Source organism: Hypoxylon fragiforme, assembly GCF_022984875.1.
Source record: "Hypoxylon fragiforme strain CBS 206.31 chromosome Unknown GGS25scaffold_1, whole genome shotgun sequence".
Classification (NCBI taxonomy): Eukaryota; Fungi; Ascomycota; class Sordariomycetes; order Xylariales; family Hypoxylaceae; genus Hypoxylon; species Hypoxylon fragiforme.
The window spans coordinates 2,693,434-2,715,539 of NW_026054756.1; the positions used below are offsets into that span (position 1 = coordinate 2,693,434).

Here is a 22,106-nt window from a genome sequence, read left to right on the forward strand (position 1 = left end):
AGCCAAACACTAGTTTGACTTGTTCACCGCTATATAAGTTGAATAGTACTAGGTATTATGCTGGTGATTCATAGTCGTGATCATTGAGTCTTCCATTGAGTTTCTCACTCACCCCTTTACTTGGGTTACTTGTGTTATTTGTGTATCTAATAGGCTGTAACCATATAACTAAACATTGAATCTTCCATACAAAAACAACTAAACTAACTAACCAGTTAGGTTAATACGGTTGACTATAAGTAGGTACTACCTAATAGGGATACGGTTGAGTCTTGTTAGCCTTGGCAATTCTAACTTTAGCGTGCTAACGTAGGTACCTATACGCGCTGACCAATATGCAATAAAGCTAGCAAGATCCACTTTAATGTCGACACCTGGCAATTGAAATCAAGACGTCAAAAAAATAAAAAATAAAAAATAAAAAATAAAAAAAATATTTCCATTTCTTCTTAATCAAAATTAGGAATTAGGAATCAGGAATAATTCTATTTGCATACTACAAAGCAACATACATAATTGATGAGACGAGGGGCCTAATTAACGGCTAGTTGTGCCTTTTCGGCATCTTATCATCTTCCTTTTCGAATACCCAAAGTCGCTTTCAGTTCATACAGTACAGCTAAGTAGTACACCCACACTAGACCTGAACATATTAGTATGCGACGATGAGGTTTTCGACCCTCTCCTTTGGCCTTTTGGCCATCCTCACACCCCTGACGTCTGCATGGACAAAGGAGGGTATGTTAACTTTGCGTCTATCTAATTCACTCCTCCTTCGTTTCTTCTTGGCTTAGCTATCTACTTTCTACATCTACGTAATAGACTAAATGCCTACCTACATGTTGTATATACTAACTGTACCTCCTGCACCCCACAGACCGCGAGATCTTCCGCCTCCGTGACGAGCTATCACAACACGAGGGTCCTGATGTTACCTTCTACGACTTCCTCGGCGTCACCTCGCGTGCCACGCAAGACGAGATCAACAAAGCCTACCGCAAGAAGTCGCGTGCCCTGCACCCTGATAAGGTGAAGCAGCAGCTCACCGCCGAGCGCACAAAGCAGGCGAAAGAGCAGGCCAAGGGCAAGAAGAAGACCACCGTCACCAAAGCCCCCTCGCAGTCCGAGATCAAGTCCGCTGTCAAGGCCGCCGGGGATCGCCAGGCCCGCCTCTCCATCATCGCCAACATTCTCCGCGGCTCTGGCCGTGCCCGCTACGACCACTTCATGGCCCATGGCTTCCCCGTCTGGAAGGGCACTGAGTACTACTACAGCCGATACCGGCCGGGTCTAGGAACCGTCTTGTTCGGATGTATGCTCGTGGGTGGCGGCGGCTTCCACTACCTCGCGCTGTACATGAGCTGGAAGCGACAGCGCGAGTTCGTCGACCGGTACATAAAGTTCGCGCGCCAGGCCGCCTGGGGCGATAATCTCGCTATCCCGGGTCTTGACGCCGGCGGCGCACCTGCCCCACCGCCCCAACCTCCAGCAGGAGGCGACGACGAGCTCCCGATGCCGATGAATCGCAAACAGCGACGCATGCAAGAGCGAGAGACACGCAAGGATGCGGCCAAAGAAGGAAAGCGCCAGCCCCGTAGCAGAGTCCGTGCCAGCCAGCAGGCCAGCGGGAGCGCGACCCCGGTGCCGCAAACCCAGGGCAGCGGACCCGGACCCAGCGGCCCCAAGAAGCGTGTCGTGGCTGAGAACGGCAAAGTCTTGGTCGTGGACTCCCTTGGCGATGTATACCTAGAGCAGGAGGATGCTGATGGCAAAGTGGAAGAGTTCCTTCTTGACGTAAGTTCTCCCTCGCCGAACTCGGGTCTGACCCGCGATATATCTATAGGTCGTAATAGCTAACCCCCTATAGGCCAACGAATTCCCCAAGCCCACCATCAAGGACACCGCGCTCGTCAAGCTTCCCCTCTGGGCATACTCCGCTACTGTCGGGCGTGTCCTCGGCGGATCAAAAGCTACCGACAGCCACCACCGCCACTCCGACGACCAATCCGAGGACGACGAGCCGGCCGCAGACGACACCGACGACTCGTCCTCCTCGGACCCCCCGCAGCGCACCCCCTCCACAGACTCGGCCGAGGACTTCGAGCTGCTGGAGAAGAGCGTCGACGAGCTCCCCACTACGGCTGCGAAGCCCAAGGCGTCGGGCAGACAGGCTAGCGCCAGCAAGGCGAAGAAGCGGAATAAGAAACGCTAGGGGCGGGTCTTTTTTTGGCGACGGGAAGAGAAACGAGAAGTAGAAGAAGAAGAAGAAGAGAAAGAGGAAGTAGACGAGGGCAATGCGAATGCGAATGCGGATACGAATGCAGAAGGAAAAGCGGCGAATAAGGAACAACATGCAGTGGGAGAGTCTTGGATGCTGGTGCCTGCTGATGAATGAGTAGGTAGGTTGCCTAGGTACCCTACCTTACCTAGGTGGCCTAGGATAGGTATGTAGAGCAGTTTTGCCTCGACTGGCTTTGGCAATTCATAGATCTCTTCTAACTTCTAAGTGCACGTATGCTTGTCATCTACCTAGCCTACCTACCTAACCTACCCATTACCAGACAGCAAGTAACAAGTAACAAGTAACAAGTACATATAGCCCGTGCCAAAACTTGAACCTACCTACTGTAGGTACCTAGGTTAGGTGCCTACATAGATGGTAGGTATCACACCCTCCGAGATTCTATAAATGAGAGTACCACATTACCTACATCTAACGATATGCCGTTCTTAAAAAAAAAAAAAAAAGTGAAAACTTCTGTGATTGATTTTGTGCGTGAAGATGTCCTCATTATATAAGTAATCAATCTATATAGCATGTTATGAATTTACTTTGCAGTTCTTCGCGAACATATACATATGGATGTCACATACCTAAGTTAGTCATATAGGGGCTTAGTCAGTCGCAGCCACGCAAGTACGTACGTGCGATTCAAATCACCAGTACGTACGTCGTGATAGATATTAGAATAGATATTGAATTAGAATTATATTCACTTAATCGACTACACTATCTATGCGTTCTTTATTTCCAAACCATGCCTACCTAGGTAGAAAAGATAGGGGAAAGGAGGCCTTTGAAGAGTACAAGGGAGTGTGAACATCCGAGGTCGAGATAAACCAACTTCGAGAATACTACGATGTTGGGATGGGACGGTGAGACATACCTAGCATACTTAACGAAGCTCAATATCTCTCTAGACGTCAGAAAGGGTTAGTTAGCCATACACGGAGTGATGATTTTGAGGGTATTTGGTGGGATCGGGAAAGGGAAAGTATGAGCCCAAGTAAAAGGTATGAAAGGAGATATTAGCCCTAACTCCGTCCTGCGATGATGACATGAATTGTTGTGTATGTGCAGACCACTCTAATCTCTCGCAAGCCCATGATACTTTCTCGGCCAGAAGAACCCCTGGAATACACCCATCATGATTCATTCCGTCGGATCCCTCGTACCTCGTTCATACTCGTCGACAATTTCCCCCTGTGTAAGGTCTGTCTATCTACTAGTCGAAGCCAACTATGCTGTGCTGTGCTATGCTAGTTTAAACGAAACTTATGTACAGATAGAGTTATAGCTCCATGTTATCCATTTGCTGGAAAGCACCGTATTGGTTCTCCATGGCTTGTTGCTGAGTGACCCAATTGCTATTGTTGTACACCGGATCCGTCGCCGGACGATATGTGGGACCGCCAACTGCCGTGCCGAAATGGCTATAGACATCCTTAGGTCTCGCCATGGAATCTTCGTACTCCTGCCTGGCGGACTGCTCATACTCTCGTCGAGCCAAAGCCTCGTACCCGGACATCATGTAGGGCTCCACATCCGATATAGCTACCCACCGGCCGTCTCCAGTCTGAACTGGCGTCAGAGGCGTGCCATCCAATGACATCATCGAGTTTCTCTGCTCCTCTTCTGCTTGTCTTTGCTCGTAGCGAAGCTGGGCGAGGATCTCTTCTCGTTCCACAGTCGTATTAGTCCAAGCAAGGGCGGAACTATTTTCGTTGTTTGTGGGAGGGCAAATCTTCCACAGTTCGATGAGACGCAACTTCTGAGCGTCCTCGGCAGTCTTAAAGAGCTCCATTTGCGCCGCGGAAAGTGCCGTGTGGTCAATGCCATGGGATCTTAAGATAGCCTCGACATATGCTTGCTGAGTCTGTGGCGGTTCCGACGACGGCCGCTGAACCTCAACTGGTGGCTCATCCTGATGAGCAACATGAGCAGAATGGTGGTAGTGTTGAGAAATCGAGTATGATATTTGCGGTTCAGGCTCCTGCGTTCTTGGCGCCTCTTGGGGCGGTTGAACTGGCTGAACTGGCTGTGGTTGTAATGTTAGGTTGCGAGAAAACATAGCAGCGAGTTCCTCGCTGTTCTGTATATCGGGCTGATAGTAAGACATGGTCTAAAAGAGGACGTTGTCAGATAGATTTGAAGACTTGGGAATCAAGAGTAATCACCGCGACTTATAAGAATCCCGCGTAAGTTGAGATGATTTTCGTCTGGATGATAGCTTCGTGGTAATTTGCGAGAATTTATCGCCAAGTTGAACGAAGAAACGCTGTGTTTGTTCGGAAATGGGTATTGTAGTTAGAGTACAGGAGGGGGAGAGATAGGAAAAGCTGATGGTAGAATAATAGTTATAAGAATTTTGTCTTATATTGACTATGCTAAGTACTTGAATGGACTCTATGACAATGCCCTCGCCTTGAATGGGATAGTTCAAGGGAACAAAGTCAAATAACGGAAAGGATGTATGTCCTTTTTGTTTCCTGAGGTGATGAGCTTTGGACTCGAGGTCAATGAGCGGAGGGCAAGCGGTCAATATCAATGACACTAATACGTTAGACCCCCTGAAGAAGAGATCAAACGAACGGAACAGCGGGGGCTGGGGGAGATTTGACAATGAGGGATTATCAAAGGGAAAGGCAATGATAGGGGGGACAAATCAAATAGATTCGCTACTACGTAGATCCCTAAGTTAGGTACCTAAGGTAAGTGGCAATGAGGTATTGAGGTATGTAGCTTTTGAGATTTGGGTTATAAAGTAGGCAGGTAAGATTGATCACGGATGGATAATGTAATGTAATGGATGTAATGTGTTGTTATGTGTTGTCCTTGCTAGGAATAGAAGAAGAAAGTAAGTGAGGTGTTCAGGAAGAAGTTCAAGCATATATGTCTTACTAAGGATGCAATAGGAATGGTTAAAAATGCCAGTACATACCTACCCTACGTATGTACCTAGGGTATGTATGAAAAGAAGTAAGGAAAAAGGGAAAGAATGGAAAAGGTAAAAAGACTCACAAAGTTCATGAAACCTAGCGGGAGATGACGGGCATTTCGCCTTCCCATTACACGAATCAAGATGAATGGAGGGGGAGGGGTAACGCCTTCCTGATCCCTTTCTAATCCACGATATGTAAGTACATACTAGGTACCTAACGATCCTAACCTAGGGTTTAGGTACCTACTACCTAGGGTAGTACACGGATCTGTCAAGTCAATGAATGTCACCACTGCGCTGGCTCGTGCTAGACGAGCTACATTGCTAGTGGATTACCGCCACTAGGTCGGGGGTCATTGGCGCCCAAAAGATACCCAAGTCTCCACTATTACCCAGCCCTCATTCGCGGGGCATACCAGCGTGACATATGTAGGTACCACTAGTAGTACCTAAGGTAGGTACTTACACGTACCTACATCAATACTAGTAGATCAGATGGATGAGATGGATGAGATTAAGCTAGATGTGCAGATGTCCCCTATCCCACCTTCGATACCCGAATCGCGCACAATAACGAACGAACTTGTATTCGTACCTGAACCTGAAGCCGAAACTCTTGTCGTATCACTCCAGTGCTTGGGAGGTATCAATGCCTTGGTGACACAAATCATTCGTATTGAGACAATGACAATCTCAGGCATGTAAAGAATGACTTGACTTGGAACTTGAAGTGAGTAAGAAGTTTGTATCCTCATGCGGAGATACCTGGTATTGTTGAAAAAGCCATCTATAATTAGAACAATTAGCTTGCCTTACACATGACCTAAGGCCCTTGGGTCATGTGTCTATGAACTTGTATGAACTAAAAGCAGTGATGACAAAGAGCTTCAATGTTCCAAGACAGCCTTGGAACTCATCCGAGCTATCTTACCCAGTTCCTCTATACGAGAGTTTTATGAACTCTAGACGTCGCGGTTTAGACTTATTATTAACCTTGGCACAGCACCGACATGCAAGAAGATAGGTAGGTACCTTGGTATTTATTCAATTTCCATCGCTTCACACCTCCCACCATCAAATACCTCTCCGCCCATAATGCCATGAACGTAGCAATCGCCCACCAGCTTCCACCTATTACCAGCCCGGCGGGCAGCAACCGGTGCTCTGTAGCCCTGCAAGAGGACCACCTTGTCTCCCACCTCTGACCTCGCCGGCGCTAGCCCTATATGCCCATTCGCCATCGTGACGAACCTCCTCTGCCAAGTCGCGTCTGTCTTCGCATAGAACTGGCTGAATGGCGACACCCCGTCGGCATTCATAGGCATGGCGTAGAACGTTTTGGCATAGATCAACAATATCCCCAGGTTTCCGGGCACGATATTAAACGAATCAGCGGCTTTCGCTACGTGATCGTCGAAGGTGTTCAGTAAGTCTTCAATATCCACCGCTAACAAATCGTCTTGCTTTTCCTTCCAACTGGAAGTGATAGTCTGGCCCAAGGCTTCGCGGATTGGCTGGCTAGTGGGCTTGTAGATCCCCAGGTCGTCGATCTTGCAGAGCTTCCTCGCGCAGAGGTACAGGCGAAAGAAATTTGCGATCAGAGCCCACTCTAAGTTGATCCGCATCATGATGGAGGCTATCCCCTCCTTGCGTGGGAGGGGGGCTGGTTGAGGGCTGATATCCACAATTTCATCCAGCACATAACCCTGAACAATAAGTATCTTGCCGTCGGCAGAGAAAGTCGGTATGCGTGGCTCATCGCCACCAGCTTTGTATGATTCAGACCAGCCGAGAGTACCTGCAGGGGCAGGATCGACGGTCTCGTCGTACTCGAAGTTGAGAATCCAGGAAGGGCCGGAAGGCCTCACGCCTCTGCAACAGCCGAGAAACATGAGACCGGAGAATGTCAATAGGTGCTGTGTCGTGACTTCGGTGAATATCTGTTCAGGATCTGATGCATAATCGACCTTGATCGGTATCCGGTTGCTTTGCTCGGTCGCTAAGCCCAGGAACCCGTACAACTTATCTCTCGGGTCCGTCACTTGCTTCTGCCAGCCCCATAGCGCATGGCTGAACACATTCAAACTGGGGTCGCGCCAGTTCTTTCGATATGCGCACAGGTTCCCAAATTGCCCATCAACATCGATAGGGATCCGGCAAGCATTGTTTGCCTTCTCGAGCTTTTCCCACGATATCTGGTGACTGCCGCATACAACCAGAGGGTCGGGGCCGAGGGCCAGTTCCTGGATCACCCACACCCTTTTAAACCAGGGACGCTCGAATATCGACGGAAAGGCTCGCAAACCTACGTCCCTCTCGATGACCTGCCTAGGCGTGAACCACGAATATCCCCACGTATCGCCACGTTTTACTCTCTTCCATTCTTTGGGGTCAATCAGTTCTTCTCTCGCGTCAAACCTGAATGCCATATACTCGAATCCCGCAAAGGCTGTTTTGGTGTAGAAGTCCTCTTCGCCGAGCCATATGACAACGCGCCGGCATGTACCGTATATAATATGCATTAGCGGCACTTGTACATTCTTCTCCTGGATATTGTTTTGGTCGATACATATTGCATCCACCCATAACGTCCTGGTGATCTTCTCATCTCGTAGACGCCGCAATGCCGCATGAAGATTTCGCGTCACTTCAAAATCCGCGTTGTCAACTAGAATCTTGGTCTTTTTGGTAGGCGCCCCCCAACAATAGGATAGCGCTTCATATTCATTCTCTGACGATAATAAGACTTTGCGGAGGTTGCATTTTATCTGCCCTCGCCCTGGTATAATGTCGAGCAGGCGAATCTCACGTTCGGTCGAAAAAGGTGTGTAAGAAAACGGCGCCATTGAAATTCTTACCATAAAATGTGTTATATCTGCTAAACATCCGCTCCCACCAATGATGGCATATGAAAGATCCAAGTGCTTTAAGCTGTCGAAAAATATTTCAGAGTATACATCTACTAGGGACCTACCTAGACATGTGCCGCTGAGGTCAGTATGTAAAGAAAGGAATAGTCGACGAAATTGCTGTGCTTAGGAACCACCCCCTGTATCAGGGAGCATAGCCACAAACTGATCCCACCAATGACTCTTGTTTGGTATTCCTGTCTAAAATACTCATTGGATCGCCGGGTAAGGCATACCTAATAGATACCTAAATAAGCGCCCGGGTATGGATTTCAACTTCACGATTAGCAAGATGCTCAGCAAGGTGCTTCAATGAATCGTGATACCCTCGGGGCTAGCTCATAACTTAATTTGTATTTGCAAATCACGAGGGAACCACTCTATATGGCGTAATTAGAGGACTATTGCACAAAATCAGATTGCGATGAATTGATGAGGCTACTCTGACTGACTTGTCTCATTCACCACAAATATGAGTCTGCTATTAAGTACAGAGTCCTCTTCCATGAAGCTCCTCGAAACAAACTGGCTCACATCACGAAGAGAAGATTCGTATCTGTAAATATTAGTTCCGCTTTCAAAATTCAGGATACTCGCACAACTCACCAAGAGGATGACTGCACGACAACTGCGGTTTCTGCGTGTACTTGGTTTGCAATACGTCGCGGATACTATTGAGAAGCTCCACGTAACTTTGCTTCGGGTCTTGTTTCAGGGCCGTGATGAATGCCCAAGACATGGCGCCGGTTGCTTGAGATGCAATTGTAGCATCCGCACTACAATACTATCAGTAATCTGCATCTTCGTTAAGATTCATTCGTCGTCGCCACTTACGAAGTCTGATCGTCCTTGCTGCCGGACCACATGATGACATCTGCCGGCGAGGTCTGAAGTAGTTGAGGTTAGCATTTAAAGCGTGCATAATTCAAAAAATAGTGAAAAATGCAAAAGGCTGTTTACCTTTGTCTCAATCGTCTTTTTGTATCCATCATCACCTCGATACGCAGTCTTAGCAAAGCTGAAAAGAGCGTTGCCAACCCCTGCTATGTCACCCGAAGCGTATGAGGAGATGGCCTTTAATAAACCTTGCCCAGCTTCGGCTGCCAGATTAGGCTCTTTGAGGGCACCCTTTGTGGAGTAGATGTATGGCAAGTCCAGGACGGAGCCAGAATGGCACGAATCAAATATTGCCGTCAGCCTTACACCGGCCTGGAGGGGCTTCACAACAATGCGGTGGAGATCATCGTCCACAATGTGACCGGCCTGTTTATAATCGACGGGATAAATGACCTCATCAGAGCCATCTTCCTCATCCCCGTCTTTATCTTCAGTTTGACCCCCATGGCCAGAATAGTGCAAAAATAAAGCGTCATTGGGCCGAGCACCGGAGACAAGCCACTCACAGGCTCGGATGATGTTAGCCTTGGTTGGGATCATGATAGGATTTTGTTGGTCGTCAGTTAACACGATCATGTCTTCTCTCTTATATCCATATCGCTCGATTAGGAATTGAGAAACATTCTTCGTATCATTGATGCAGCCACGCAATTCGCCCTGTTGACCCATATAGTTGATGCCAATTAATAGGGCCTTTCGCTTTCCCGAACAGTTGGAATACTACATCTATGTTAGGTTCCAGTCCAAAATCCCAATTCCGTAGGATGTAAAGCAATCAAGGCAGCATTGAAGAAAGGTCTGTGGCCTTGGAATGAGGATATTCTATACGTACTTGGAAGGTGTAGCCCTCCGGGGCACCATGCCCGAATTGCTGGGGGGCTGTTGGGGGAGGTGGTCCAGCTCGATGTTGGCCACCATATCCCTGGACGGGAGGGCCCTGGCGGTATCCATAGGGATCTAATCCAGATGGTGGGGGGTAATTAGGCGGGGGGTATTGATTGGGCGGCTGGTGATGTGACTGAGGAGGGCCGCCTTGGGAAGGATACTGATTATATCCTTGCTGTTGAGGTGGAGGATACTGATTATAGCCATGATGTTGGGGAGGACCACCAGGAGGACCGCCTGGAGGACCATATTGATTATATCCCTGAGGAGGACCGCCGCCAGGAGGGCCATATTGATTATATCCTTGAGGAGGAGGATATCCCTGGGGAGGAGGTTGATGTCCGCCGTATCCGTAACCCTGGTTTTGACCCCAACCCGACATTATTGCGAATCAATTGAAGTTGATTTACAATAATAGAGATAAGAATTATTGGAGATGAGATCTTTGTCGCTCTTAGTAAGGAGATGAGATAGTCTCGTGAGTTTTGAGGCGTGTTAAAGGTGTGTGAAGGTGTGTGAAGGTGTAAGGTGAAGGTTATAGGTGAGTGGGATAGGTTAGATGGATTAACTTACCTACTATGTATGTAGTACCTGGAGATAGATGGATCAATTCGAGTGGTAGTGAGGAAGGTGGTGATGTGAATGGTAGACGTAATGTTATGAGGTAGGTATGTATGTCCAGGTGGTTTGAGGCTGAGAGGCTTCCAGTTCCAATTCGGAGTATCCAGCAAACCGGAAGAAATAGTTGCCGCGAATGATTTAATTGATTTGGCTGATAGTTAATTGATTTAACCAAGTTCAACTGTAGTACAATCTTGTAACCTAGTATCTTGAACTTGAGAGGTTTAAGAATTTAGGGCTGATTAAAGGAAAGTCCATACCTGGTCACTAGTGATGAACGTTTAGAGATCTTGGCTGCGTCAGTCAGAGCTTATTTTTAGTGCTAAGACGGCATCTCTTAGCCGGTCAGGTCAAAGTTGTCCACTGGGCAGGCGCGTAGTACGGTCAGGCGGGGATGATCACCTGGAAAGTGACCCGGGACCAACCGTACCTTTGTTTATGTAGTGGGGGTTTGAACCTTCTAACCTTACACATCTATGTATGCATTCAACTCAACGGGCTGTTCTGCCCGCCATCTCATATACTACATAGTGCCTAACCTAGTAACCTAGGTATTTATTTAATTCAACATCCTCTTCATATGTTACACTACCTACACATGCAGTAGATCGATGCAGGACTCAGCTGTGCAAGGATACTGGTTCGATTCACATCTTCTCACTGCAACTATTACCTACTAAGTACCTACCGTGCCGCTCAGCTTTGTGACTATGGACTGACTAGGTAGTGCCTAGCCAACACTCATTCATATTCCCACTGGAGCTTACTGACCAAAATAAGACTACATTGTGCCGGAGAAACTATTCTTCTCATCTTTTTGTCGCTCCATCCTTCAACTAAAGTAAGACAAGGTCTTAGGAAAGAGAAACCTTTCTTTTTCTTTTGCTTTTCAACATGTCGTTTCTGAACAAACTCGCAAGCAAGCTTGATGATTTGAACCTCGGCTTAGATAACAAGCCAAAAAAGGAGGATAAGCCAAGTTAGTCCCTACTACCCATACATAACCTCTTTTGGAGCTTTGCATTATAATATGAGCATTGTTAAGTGTTATTTATTTAGGAAATCGCGATTATCCTCCGCCTTCTCAACAATACGGTAGCTCCCAAGGACCACCAACGTACCCGCCTCAATACGGCGGCAGTCCCGCTCCCGGACCCGGCTACCCCGGTCAACCTCAAGGCTACGGCAGCCCTTCCCCCCAAGGCCAATATCAAGGTTACGGAAGCCCTCCCCCGCCCTCGGGTGCCGCCCCAGTTTATTCACCACCATCAGATAAACCCGCGATACCTTCAGGATGGATACCCCAGTTCGACCAGCAGTATCAACGATGGTACTATTACGAGCAGGCCACCGGCCGCTCTCAGTGGGAAGCACCTGGCTATAATGCAAACCCAGCACCACCTGTGGCATCTACGGGAGAAGATCGAGGATCAGGTTCGCACGGCGACTCCAGCTACCCCCCTGCGCAGGGTGCACCGAGCTATGGCTTCGATCACTCTGGCTCTGGAGGATACGATCATTCAGGGGGTTATGACGATCATGACAAGAAGGATAAGAAGGATAAGGATAAGAAAGACAAGAAAGACAAGAAAGATAAAAAAGATAAAAAAGGAGGCCATGGCAATGTCATGTTAGGTGTGGCCGGTGGTCTTGCTGTAGGCGCTATCGGCGGCGCACTAATAGCCGATGCCCTTGGTAAGTTACTCTCTTACTCGAGTCATGCCACTTTCCCCTTAATATCATATTAACATTCCCGCCAGATGACAGCTCGGACGATGAACATCACGCTCCCCCTGCGCCTACCACGGTCATATACGAACAAGCCCCGCCCCCGGTCCCCATCTCCGCGGAGCCGAGCTATGAGCCGACGTACGATGCAGACGGCGACTACGTCGATGCTAGTGATCGAGAGTCAGTCCGCTCTGCACGCGAAGATTACGAAGAGGCACTCGCCGCGGCACAGGACTCTGACGCCAGCAGCAGTGAAGAAGAAGCCCTCGAGGAAGCCCGTGAGGAGTACGAGGAGGAGTTTGAGGAAGCGTACTACGACGACTAATCAGCTCTACTAGGATGAGAGTATCTGCTTGATCATGTTTGCCAGAAGCAAGAGATGATTATGCAACGATGTCACGATTTTAAGACCCCAGCATGGAGGAACCCAGCCAGCCAGTCGTTGCTTTGGTAGATAGGTAGATAGATACCGGATAGCCTAGATAGGCTGAGATTTGAGATATGAAACTAAACATTGATCATGCGGTATTTCAGAATATATACACGTAAGTCCCTATATAAACACCCCCCTACACAAAAGTAACCTCCAACCCCTCCAACCCCCCCTCCTCCCGCCACTCCTCCAGCAACCTCTCATACTTCAATATCCCCCCACTATACGGCGCCATCCTCATCCCCTTAACCACCTCCGCCGGACTAGCATCAGCATCTGCTTTGCGCCCCTCGTTGTTCAGGTAGCTCGGCGTGCACACGCTGCCGGCCGCGAAGTGGCCGGCCCCCTCGGCGATCCGCGTCGCCCACGCTTCTTGCGCGGGGACTTGGACTTCGACGATGGCTTGGGAGTGGTGGGAGTTGGCCACGGCCTGTTTGTGCGCTGTGGATATTATGTACGCGATGTGTTGGGCTTGTGTGCTGAGCGTGTACGTGTGGTTCGAGGTTACGGCGGATTGGTGGACGGTTGTCCAGAATACTGTGCAGGGAGAGTGGGGTTAGCGATGAATAAGTGGATGGGTGGATGGATGGATAGGGGGGGAGATTTTTTAGATATCTAGAAAATGGGGGGTAGATAGATAGGTAGGTAAGGTAGGGTAAAGCAACCCCTAGGTAAGAAAAGGAAGGGGTAAGAACAGAAGATGACTAAAGGGGTATACATACGATTCGGAAAGCCATTCGTCGCGAAGCCGTGCAACGTAGCTTGGCCCTTCTCCGCCCATCTCTCCTCTATCGTCTTTCCCTCCCGACCTATAATTTCTACACCCGACCTCCTCGCCGGATCCGCGCGATCAGCGGCTGGGGTCCGGTACCCCGTGCCAAGAATAAGAACATCGAGCGGGATCTCCTTGCCGTTCGCCACGAGGCCTCGCGGCGTCACGCTCTCGATGCCCTTCCCGTCGGTGTCGATCAAGTGTACATTGGGCCGGTTGAACGCCTGCAGGTAGGTGTCGCTGAAGGTCGGCCGCTTGCACCAGGACGGATACCACGGCGTGAGCTTTCGAGCGGTCTCTTTATCCTTGACGATCGCCGCGATGCGTGCGCGCAGACGCGCGGTGCCTTCCGCGTCTTCGGCCAACAGCTGGTCGATGAACCCCTGGACTTTTTCCGGGGGGACTATCTCGTGCTTTGTGCCCCCGACCAAAGTCGTGTAGTTGCTTAGTCGAGACCACTCGTCGTCTACCAGATTTGGAACTCCGGGCGGCACGGTGTTGGAAGAATGCATTGCGAGGTTCTTTCGGCGGTCCTTTTGCCAGCCGGGATGGGCGGCGATCTTGGTCTTCCACTCGTGGAGATCGGTGGGCTTTTGGCCGCGGGTGTAGACCGCGCTTGGCGTGCGCTGGAACACGTACAGCTCTTTGGCGGCTTCGGCGAGGAGCGGCACCGCTTGGATTGCTGTCGCGCCAGTGCCAAGGAAGCCAACCCTCTTGTCCTTCAGCTTAGACATGGCCGGGAAGGGTTCTTGCGACGAGCCACCGGTAATTTCGTAGTTCCATAGTGATGTGTGGAAGAGGTCGCCCTGAAAGCCTTGGATTCCCACTCCTGCCAGTTTGGGCACGTGTGGTGAAGTCAGTATCCCGGCCGTCAGCCACACGAATTCCGCCGTGATCGAGAGAGTCGACTTCTGCGCGCCCCTCGGTCCTCTTCCCTCGGTAATATTCACCTTCCACGTGTGAGCGCTATCATCCCATTCCAACTTCTTAACCTGGGCTCTGAATAAGATTTTATCCTCTAGATTATACCGCTTCATGATTCTGGCGAGGTAGCCTCGTATCTCCACGCCAGAGGAATACTTGTGCGAGGGGATATACCCCATCTCCTCCACTAGAGGTAGATAGATGTACGACTCGATGTCACAGTGGATTCCTGGATACCGGTTCCAGTACCAGTTACCCCCCACCCCGCCAGCCGTCTCAACGATTCGGATCTGATCGACGGAGATACCCTGCTGGACGAGCCGGACGGCAGCCAGTACACCACCAACCCCCGCACCCACAATCAGGAACTTAGGTGAGTCGCCAGATGACAGGGGCCGAGGTCGAGCGTCTAGAGCGGCATGGTCTGCCCAGATGTCATCGACCAAGTGGCGCAAACGATCAGACTCGCTTTCGTATAGCGTGTCATATTGGTCGGGGCCTTCGGGGCGTAGACGCTTCTGTGCTTCTGCAGTGTATTTCTCTTGAACACTGGCGAAGTCCTCTTTTTTGGTTTGGGGGGGCGTGGCCCGTCTACTTCGAGCATGCTGGATGAGTGGCTTAAGTGGTTTTAAGAAGAGCTGTGAAGTTGAAGAGATGGACTCTATGGCTCTGTTGAAGACGACGGCCATCTTTCTTAAATGGATAGACAAGAGAGTTTAAGTAAACGGAGGCTAGAGGTAAGGTGAATGATGGAGTGAAGAAGATGTGCCTATAAATGTAACTTAATGATGAGACATCTCGGTATATATACGTGTTCCAAGCGTAGTGGTACCTAACTAATATGTTAGAGGCGACGTGCAGGTAGATAGGTATCTACCCAGGTAGTACTCGCGGATATTCACCTATCCAATAGTGTATACTTCCCGTTTTACCCTCCTCTCATCCGCAAGATGCAGGTCACACCTAGGTCATCGCGAGAACCCGTACCATCATACCGATGGGTGATATGCATAATTTTAGGAACTATGCGAGAAAGCAAGGTTGGATGGAGCATCCGGAATTGTCGAGATCCGTATTTGCATACCGACGTCACGTCGACTTCGGGTCTATCATGGGTTGGTGAACTGTTTCCCCCAAAAATAGGTAGGCTCCATGGTTGGTTCCAGTAAGTGCAGCCAACACGACAAGGGGGGAGTTCAATATTGTTTAAGACATGTGATGATATTCAATGTTCTTTACCATAGCTTCGTTGACAGAAAAAGACCCTCGCGAGACCCAATACTTTCTAAGCGAGGCATCGTTAGTTAAATGGACTTACGTAAATAGCAATTAAGGACCCGTGCAGCTTTATTGATAGTAGTTTTATACTACCTATCTTTGCAACTATAAAAGTTACCCTTGGATAGATAGATGTACGATACTTTATGTGCTTAGTGTGAGGCGCCGCTAAATCGATCGTACGTCTTTGGGGTTAGGTAGGCACTTACCTAGGTTAGTTCGTCTACCTATATGTAGCATTGATCCATAACTACCTGGTAGATATCTATATAAGTCCGGAAGGTAGCATTGGAAATATGTAGGTATGGCCATAACCTCCACTCGACCGAGTCTTAACATTAGAACCACGCAGTGATTTACTTACTAGTAACCAACTTGACAATTATTAGAAAGAAACGAAAATGGACGCCGCGAATATACCGGATTTTGATGATTTGCCGAAGGTCCCGGACATGCCTCAAGGATGTGCTTGGGGCCTATTCGACAAGGATGGCAAGAAAGATCTCATAGGCACTTTGAACCTCTTAACTCCGTCGGTCGTGAAGAATGCTTTTAGCGAGGCACGCGATGGGATTTCTATTTCCTTAAAGTAAGTTGAGGCGGTATTGTATATCCCATCTAGTACTGCTTGTACACAGCGTCGCTAAATAACCCTGAACGCGTAGCTGGCCGCTCAATGCCACGAAGTTTCCGCCGCCGGGACGAATAGCACCTACACATAAACAGGTGGATTTGCGCGAAGCGGGCCTATGTCAAGGAACGGGTTGGGATGATGAAATTCACTTCAACACACAAACGAGCAGTCAATGGGACAGTCTAGTCCATTGGCACCATCAGCCATCCGGGCTCGCTTACAATGGCATCGCCGTCACTAAAGAATCTCTAGCTGCACCCAGCACAGCTGCCAACAACATGCCGACCTTGGACCACTGGCACGCCAAGGGGGGTTTGGTCGCGAGAGGTATCCTCATTGACTTCAAGGAATGGACAGAAAAGCGAGCCAAAGCCGAAGGGAAGACGGGCGACGCCGCACATTTTCATCCCCTTGATGGCCATCGTATCACAGTGGAGGAGATCGAGGACGTCGCCAAAGACCAAGGCGTCGAGTTTCACCACGGCGATGTCCTCATCATCCGCACGGGGCTGACAGAGGTCCTCGAAGCACCGAGCCCTGAAGACTTTGCGAAACTGCAGAATAGGAAAATGGCGGGAATGCACGGCGTGCTCGAGTCCGTCAAGTGGCTGTGGAATAAGCACTTCGCTGCTGTGGCTGGCGATGCCATGGCGTTCGAGGCGATGATGCCCCTGAAAGAGGACGGGACTCAAGGGACCGCCGATGATATATGTAAGTCTTGACCCTTAGGTAGTTAACAGGACTGTGCTTGTCAAAAGAAATAACTAGTTGGGATTCCAATTGGCCTTGTCCGCTGACTCAACATACAGATCTACACCCTTGGCTGCTCTCAATGTTCGGCATGTCAATTGGCGAGCTCTGGGACCTGAAGGCGTTGTCAGAGCATTGTAAGAAGTCTGGAAGATATAGCTTCCTGTTGACATCGGCTCCCTTGCATATACCTGGGCTCATTGGGTCTCCACCAAATGCTCTAGCAATTTTTTGACTTGGGTACTTCACATGTTTAATGGTGATGTTGCCAATACCATTATGCATGCCCTCTTCTTAGGTTAATGGAAATGAACAAACCACTCACTCAATGGAGCTATGTTGCATTAGACGACTGCATATTGTTAGTGGGGAAACCTGTTTAATAATGTTTTTGGATTGGTGTGAGATATTACTAACCTACTACTATGAAGAAGTTGTTTTTGAAGTTGAAAATAAATTGCGGACAAACGACAAGCTCAAATCTAAATGCATGAAAATGCAAACGGCACTAACTAGTTACCCGTTATTTAGTGCAGTCTTAGTGCAGTTTTAGTGCAATTTCTCGAGCTTACATAGATGATAGATCGAGTACCTAGATCTTATCTTATCTTATTCGTTCACTATGTGATCAAATTTCAATTGAATTCGATTGAAACATTGAAACTCCACATTCACAGCCGAAAGTTCTCCGCATCGTCTCAACCCCGCAACCCCGCAATTACTGCCAGCCAGGTAGGTGCTGGGTACCTAGGTAGATATTAAATAAATAGCAGGTAATAATAGTAGGGTTACCATGTATGCACTCAGACAAGTAAACTACCTAAGGTTAGCACGTTGTACGAATATGTATAAACCAAACAAGTACAACTCAACTCTGACACCAAATCATGGCCAAGATCTCGAAAATTGAGTACTGGCGTGTACCACCACGTTGGCTTTTCGTCAAGATAACTGACGAGAATGGTGTATCAGGCTGGGGAGAAGCAAGTCTGGAAGGCCATTCACAAGCTGTAGAAGGCTGTCTGGATGCATGGGCGGAACGATATGTTGGAATGGAAGCTGAGTAAGTCGATAACTTTAATCCCCCTTTTAAACCCCCCTTTCAATCCCCCGTCGGTAGATGAAGCTAGACCCTCACTAATCCCAGAATAAAGTGATATTGAGAGGATATGGCAACTATCCTACCGAGGCGGCTTTTACCGAGGAGGACCCGTGCTCATGAGTGCTCTAAGTGGAATAGACATTGCGTTATGGGATTTGAAAGGTACTACCTATCTTTGAAACCCCGAGACCCATTGATAACGACATCAATTTTGAACATAATCTAGCCAAAAAGTTAAAAGTCCCGATCTACGAACTTCTCGGTGGAAAAGTTAGAGATAAGATTCGAGTCTACGCCTGGATAGGTGGTGATCGTCCAAGTGACGTTGAGGTGCAAGCGTAAGGATTCTTTGCGTCAAGAGGAATTTAATATACTGATGTGGAACGTGAAATAGGAATGGACGAAAGAGCCAGGGGTTCGATGCGGTTAAAATGAACGCTACCGAGGATCTAGGCTGGCTCGATTCTCCTCAGAAGCTTGAAGAATGTGTTGAAAGGGTAAAAGCTGTGAAGGCTCTAGGTCTTGACGTTGGTGTCGACTTTCACGGAAGAGTCCACAGACCGATGGCGAAGCAGCTAATCGCCAAATTAGAGCCTCAGGACCCTCTATTTATCGAGGAACCATTATTAAGCGAGAACATTGGCGGCATCAAGGACATTGCAGCCCGTACACATTGTCCCATCGCCCTTGGCGAACGCCTCCACAGTAGATGGGACGTGCGACCTTTCTTGGAATCCGGGTGTGTGGACATTCTACAGCCAGATGTTTGCCACGTGGGTGGTATCTCAGAGATGCGCCGTATCGCTTCAGCGTGTGAAACCTACGATGTTGCTTTAGCGCCACACTGTCCTTTGGGCCCAATCGCACTAGCCGCTTGTATCCAGGTCGATGCTGTCAGTTCGAATTTCGTCATTCAGGAGATGTCTCTCGGCATCCACTACAATGTTGACGGAGACCTCAAAACTTATCTAAGTAGCCAAGAAATTCTTAACGTCAAGGATGGCTATATTAACTTGCCAAACGACCCTGGGCTGGGGATTACAATTAACGAAGAGGCAGTTCGTTCTCTATCGGAAGGTTCGAAAGCGTGGGTCAGTCCCACATTCCTCGGCCCAGGAAATGAGTTGAGAGAGTGGTAAATAGATATACACTTACCATAGCTTTTTGAACCTATCACGTAGTAATTGCACTACCTTCGCTCATAAGTACAAGAACCCTCGTTTGGTAGTGATCGATCTATTGTGCCACGACTAGCGGCAGGACTAGATCTACTAGTACGAACCTCCTCAGGGGCAGTGCCGCACAAGAGCTTCAAAGCTCGCTCTATTCCCAGAAGATATTATATAGGTTACACACATTAGTAACCGGAATGAGCTATATTATGTTATTTTTGGTCTGTTGCTGCTTGTAAATGATCTATCTACCTACCTACGTAGTCCTCCACTCTGGCTTCAACTCCGACGTTACCCACTTTCGACTATCTCAATTTCATATTCGTTCAACATGGCGATCCATTCTTCCATCCAAACTCCAAATACTAATACGACGGTAAGCTTTATTTACAAACACCCAAATAGTACCTACATTTTCCAGCAACAACCCCTGATTTGCTGACTTGAGCTTTGCGGGGTACTATGTAGTGCGACATACTCGAGAGTGCCGGTTTCACTGTGCACAAACCCAGATCTGCCAAATAGGAGGAACGAGAAGCCGATTTTTATTCGCTATCAGCCTGCATGGGACCTTTGTGTATCGTTCAACCTACGACGACCACCGAAGTGTCTCGACTCATCAAAACGCTACTTAACCACACCACCTCCAACTGGGCCGTCCGCGGAGGCGGGAATCTCATATGGGGGCCGGCTAGTGACAGTGAGACCATTCTTTCTGTTAATATCCGAGACTTACAGTAGACTGATAGGTACTTCTCAGTCCAAGATGGCGTCACAATTGACCTGACCTAGGTAGGTTTGCCTACTCTAGGTAACACTGGAATAGGGGCTGATGCTTAGTCATCATGTATCATGAAGAGGATTGAATAACTACAATCAAAACAAAAGAATTGTTCGAGTACAAGGTGGCGCGCTATGGAGAGATGTATACTCGGCACTTGAGCCATACGGAGTTGTTGTTGCCGGCGCTCGCGCCGCAAGTGTTGGAGTCGGTGGATTCTTACTGGGCGGCGGCCACAACTTCTAACTTCGGCGTAGTCACCCGCTTCGATATTTCGGCGGCTCGGCCATCATGTTCTGGGCTTGGCCACGAACCAGGAGCTCGAGTCGCCTAAAGGTTATCAGTATGTAGCCCCTTTTCACGTACCTACCTACTAGGCAGGTATTAGTTAGACATTCCTACCTAGGTTGAGGGATAGTATGTTATGATGGTTGTCGGAGAGTTCTTAGCTAACACGTCTACCGATCAGCAACATCTGGTTCACCATCACAGTCCACAACAACCCCGCGATCATGCACTACATCACCGACCAGCACAACTTATTCAACTCATCGTGGCGCCAAGCTACGGGCGATACAACCTTCAGCCTCAACGCCATCTTCCACCCTTCCCCCCGGGTGATCTTCGAGCGCGGGGCGGAAAGGAGCGGCAACATCCTCGGCATGGACCACCAGAAGGGGAATTGCATCCTGGTGCAGATCTTCATGGCATTCAGCGGCGCCGAGCTGGAATTCGAGGCGCGCCGGCGACTAACCGCGTACCACGCAGCTGTGAAGCAAGAAGCCGTTAAGATGGGGGCTTACGTCCCGTTCGAGTACGCGAATTACGCGGATAAGACGCAGGACCCGATTGCGACTTACGGCGAGGAGAATATGGCGTTCTTGCGCAGGGTGAAGGATAGGTATGGCCCCGGTGATGTCCTCCGCAAGCGTATGCCGGGCGGGTTTAAGATCCCGGAAGAGAAGGCCAATGTGGCGAGGTGAGGTTATGGCAGTATCGCGAGGTTTGCTGGTGGGCGGTTCATCTGGGATATTTTGCATGTGAAGGCCGTGGTCGCCGGCATACCTCCTTGGCATATTAAATCTCGGAGCGGTCGCAAATCTTAGCCACGATAGGCAGTTGATGGCTCGGCATCACGATGGATAGTTGTAAATATCAGGTACAGCAGCGAATATCTCCATTATCGCTGCTGTGCGAGGTGTTTTCTCGCAGCCGTTGTCCATATACTTGGGACTATCACGGGCTGATTTCCGAGTTTCGGGAGTTGTCGTCGTACCTGAGAAGGGGCCGTCGAGTATTACCTTCTTCTTTCTAATTAGTGACGTGCCAAGTATCACAGCTTCATTATCTCAAAACGTGGGTTAATCATTTTGGTGTGTTTGAACGCCAGAAGAACGATGACACCCCCCTCGTCCTTTTGCCATGGGTGAGGGGTGGTGGCGTACACAGGGGTAGTTACCTAGTATGCATATCATATGTGGATCTGTCTAGCCCGCGGTCTTCTCCGTCAGCAACACCTGGGCATTTCATCAGCACCGCAGGACAAGCGCTTATAATAGCCCTAAGTATGTAGCCAGCATGCATGTACAGTGCCATGTTTCATTGTAACAGCTATGTTTGTCAGACAATTAGGTATCAAGATTGAGTTACTGAGCATGAGGATAGAGCGCACGACAGACGGCACATCACATACATGAGGGGAGAATTAATTGAATGACGTGACATGTCCTCGTCTTCCCAAACGAGGGCTCTATCAGGGGGCCTTACACCAAACAGGCAATAGGAGCGAGCTATAGGAAGGAGTATTATAGGACAAATACCACCAAATACTACACATGTATAGGCATATATATATATATATAGGAATATACTGTAAAGAGTATATTACCCCACACGCAGCGCTGCCCTTCTATCTGCTACCTGGGGTCTACCCATATCACGTATCAGTGATGGATTCAGCTCTATGTTGCGCAGGATCTAATAATAATCAGATCA

At 48.9% G+C, this 22,106-nt stretch overlaps 9 protein-coding genes across 9 annotated transcripts; 5 read left to right on the plus strand and 4 right to left on the minus strand.

The window, feature by feature from the left end:
• Positions 1–398: 398 nt before the first annotated feature.
• On the plus strand, positions 399–2,759 carry GGS25DRAFT_470900 (uncharacterized protein). Its single transcript, XM_049259294.1, has 3 exons — positions 399–738; positions 878–1,794; positions 1,868–2,759. Exons 1-3 carry the CDS (start codon positions 666–668, stop codon positions 2,210–2,212), a joined length of 1,335 nt encoding a protein of 444 aa, XP_049121585.1. The 5' UTR covers positions 399–665; the 3' UTR covers positions 2,213–2,759.
• Positions 2,760–3,558: 799 nt separating this feature from the next.
• Positions 3,559–4,600, minus strand: GGS25DRAFT_41504 (uncharacterized protein). The gene has a single exon (XM_049258517.1). The coding sequence runs from the start codon at positions 4,398–4,400 to the stop codon at positions 3,573–3,575; it is 828 nt and encodes a 275-aa protein (XP_049121586.1). The 5' UTR covers positions 4,401–4,600; the 3' UTR covers positions 3,559–3,572.
• A 1,354-nt stretch (positions 4,601–5,954) lies between these two features.
• GGS25DRAFT_41651 (heterokaryon incompatibility protein-domain-containing protein) lies at positions 5,955–8,423 on the minus strand. Its single transcript, XM_049258529.1, has 3 exons — positions 8,368–8,423; positions 6,255–8,192; positions 5,955–6,203 (listed from the first exon to the last, which is right to left on the minus strand). Exon 2 carries the CDS (start codon positions 8,081–8,083, stop codon positions 6,263–6,265), a length of 1,821 nt encoding a protein of 606 aa, XP_049121587.1. The 5' UTR covers positions 8,084–8,192; positions 8,368–8,423; the 3' UTR covers positions 5,955–6,203; positions 6,255–6,262.
• A 34-nt stretch (positions 8,424–8,457) lies between these two features.
• Positions 8,458–10,595, minus strand: GGS25DRAFT_41709 (caspase domain-containing protein). Its single transcript, XM_049258532.1, has 6 exons — positions 10,487–10,595; positions 9,861–10,356; positions 9,092–9,748; positions 8,966–9,018; positions 8,738–8,907; positions 8,458–8,687 (listed from the first exon to the last, which is right to left on the minus strand). Exons 2-6 carry the CDS (start codon positions 10,293–10,295, stop codon positions 8,662–8,664), a joined length of 1,341 nt encoding a protein of 446 aa, XP_049121588.1. The 5' UTR covers positions 10,296–10,356; positions 10,487–10,595; the 3' UTR covers positions 8,458–8,661.
• Positions 10,596–11,428: 833 nt separating this feature from the next.
• GGS25DRAFT_517099 (uncharacterized protein) lies at positions 11,429–12,590 on the plus strand (the record flags this gene model as incomplete). The annotated part of the gene is made up of 3 exons (XM_049263325.1): positions 11,429–11,513; positions 11,594–12,229; positions 12,295–12,590. The coding sequence occupies 3 exons, from the start codon at positions 11,429–11,431 to the stop codon at positions 12,588–12,590; spliced, it is 1,017 nt and encodes a 338-aa protein (XP_049121589.1).
• GGS25DRAFT_470936 (FAD/NAD(P)-binding domain-containing protein) lies at positions 12,106–15,229 on the minus strand. The gene is made up of 4 exons (XM_049259295.1): positions 14,990–15,229; positions 13,421–14,954; positions 12,295–13,235; positions 12,106–12,229 (listed from the first exon to the last, which is right to left on the minus strand). The coding sequence occupies exons 1-3, from the start codon at positions 14,996–14,998 to the stop codon at positions 12,835–12,837; spliced, it is 1,944 nt and encodes a 647-aa protein (XP_049121590.1). The 5' UTR covers positions 14,999–15,229; the 3' UTR covers positions 12,106–12,229; positions 12,295–12,834.
• An 844-nt stretch (positions 15,230–16,073) lies between these two features.
• On the plus strand, positions 16,074–17,291 carry GGS25DRAFT_517101 (uncharacterized protein; the record flags this gene model as incomplete). The annotated part of the gene is made up of 3 exons (XM_049263326.1): positions 16,074–16,261; positions 16,338–17,017; positions 17,116–17,291. 3 exons carry the CDS (start codon positions 16,074–16,076, stop codon positions 17,289–17,291), a joined length of 1,044 nt encoding a protein of 347 aa, XP_049121591.1.
• A 380-nt stretch (positions 17,292–17,671) lies between these two features.
• Positions 17,672–19,376, plus strand: GGS25DRAFT_470946 (enolase C-terminal domain-like protein). The gene is made up of 4 exons (XM_049259296.1): positions 17,672–18,119; positions 18,211–18,320; positions 18,385–18,496; positions 18,553–19,376. Exons 1-4 carry the CDS (start codon positions 17,944–17,946, stop codon positions 19,295–19,297), a joined length of 1,143 nt encoding a protein of 380 aa, XP_049121592.1. The 5' UTR covers positions 17,672–17,943; the 3' UTR covers positions 19,298–19,376.
• A 631-nt stretch (positions 19,377–20,007) lies between these two features.
• On the plus strand, positions 20,008–21,530 carry GGS25DRAFT_470955 (uncharacterized protein). Its single transcript, XM_049259297.1, has 2 exons — positions 20,008–20,079; positions 20,127–21,530. The coding sequence occupies exon 2, from the start codon at positions 20,624–20,626 to the stop codon at positions 21,092–21,094; it is 471 nt and encodes a 156-aa protein (XP_049121593.1). The 5' UTR covers positions 20,008–20,079; positions 20,127–20,623; the 3' UTR covers positions 21,095–21,530.
• Positions 21,531–22,106: the final 576 nt, after the last annotated feature.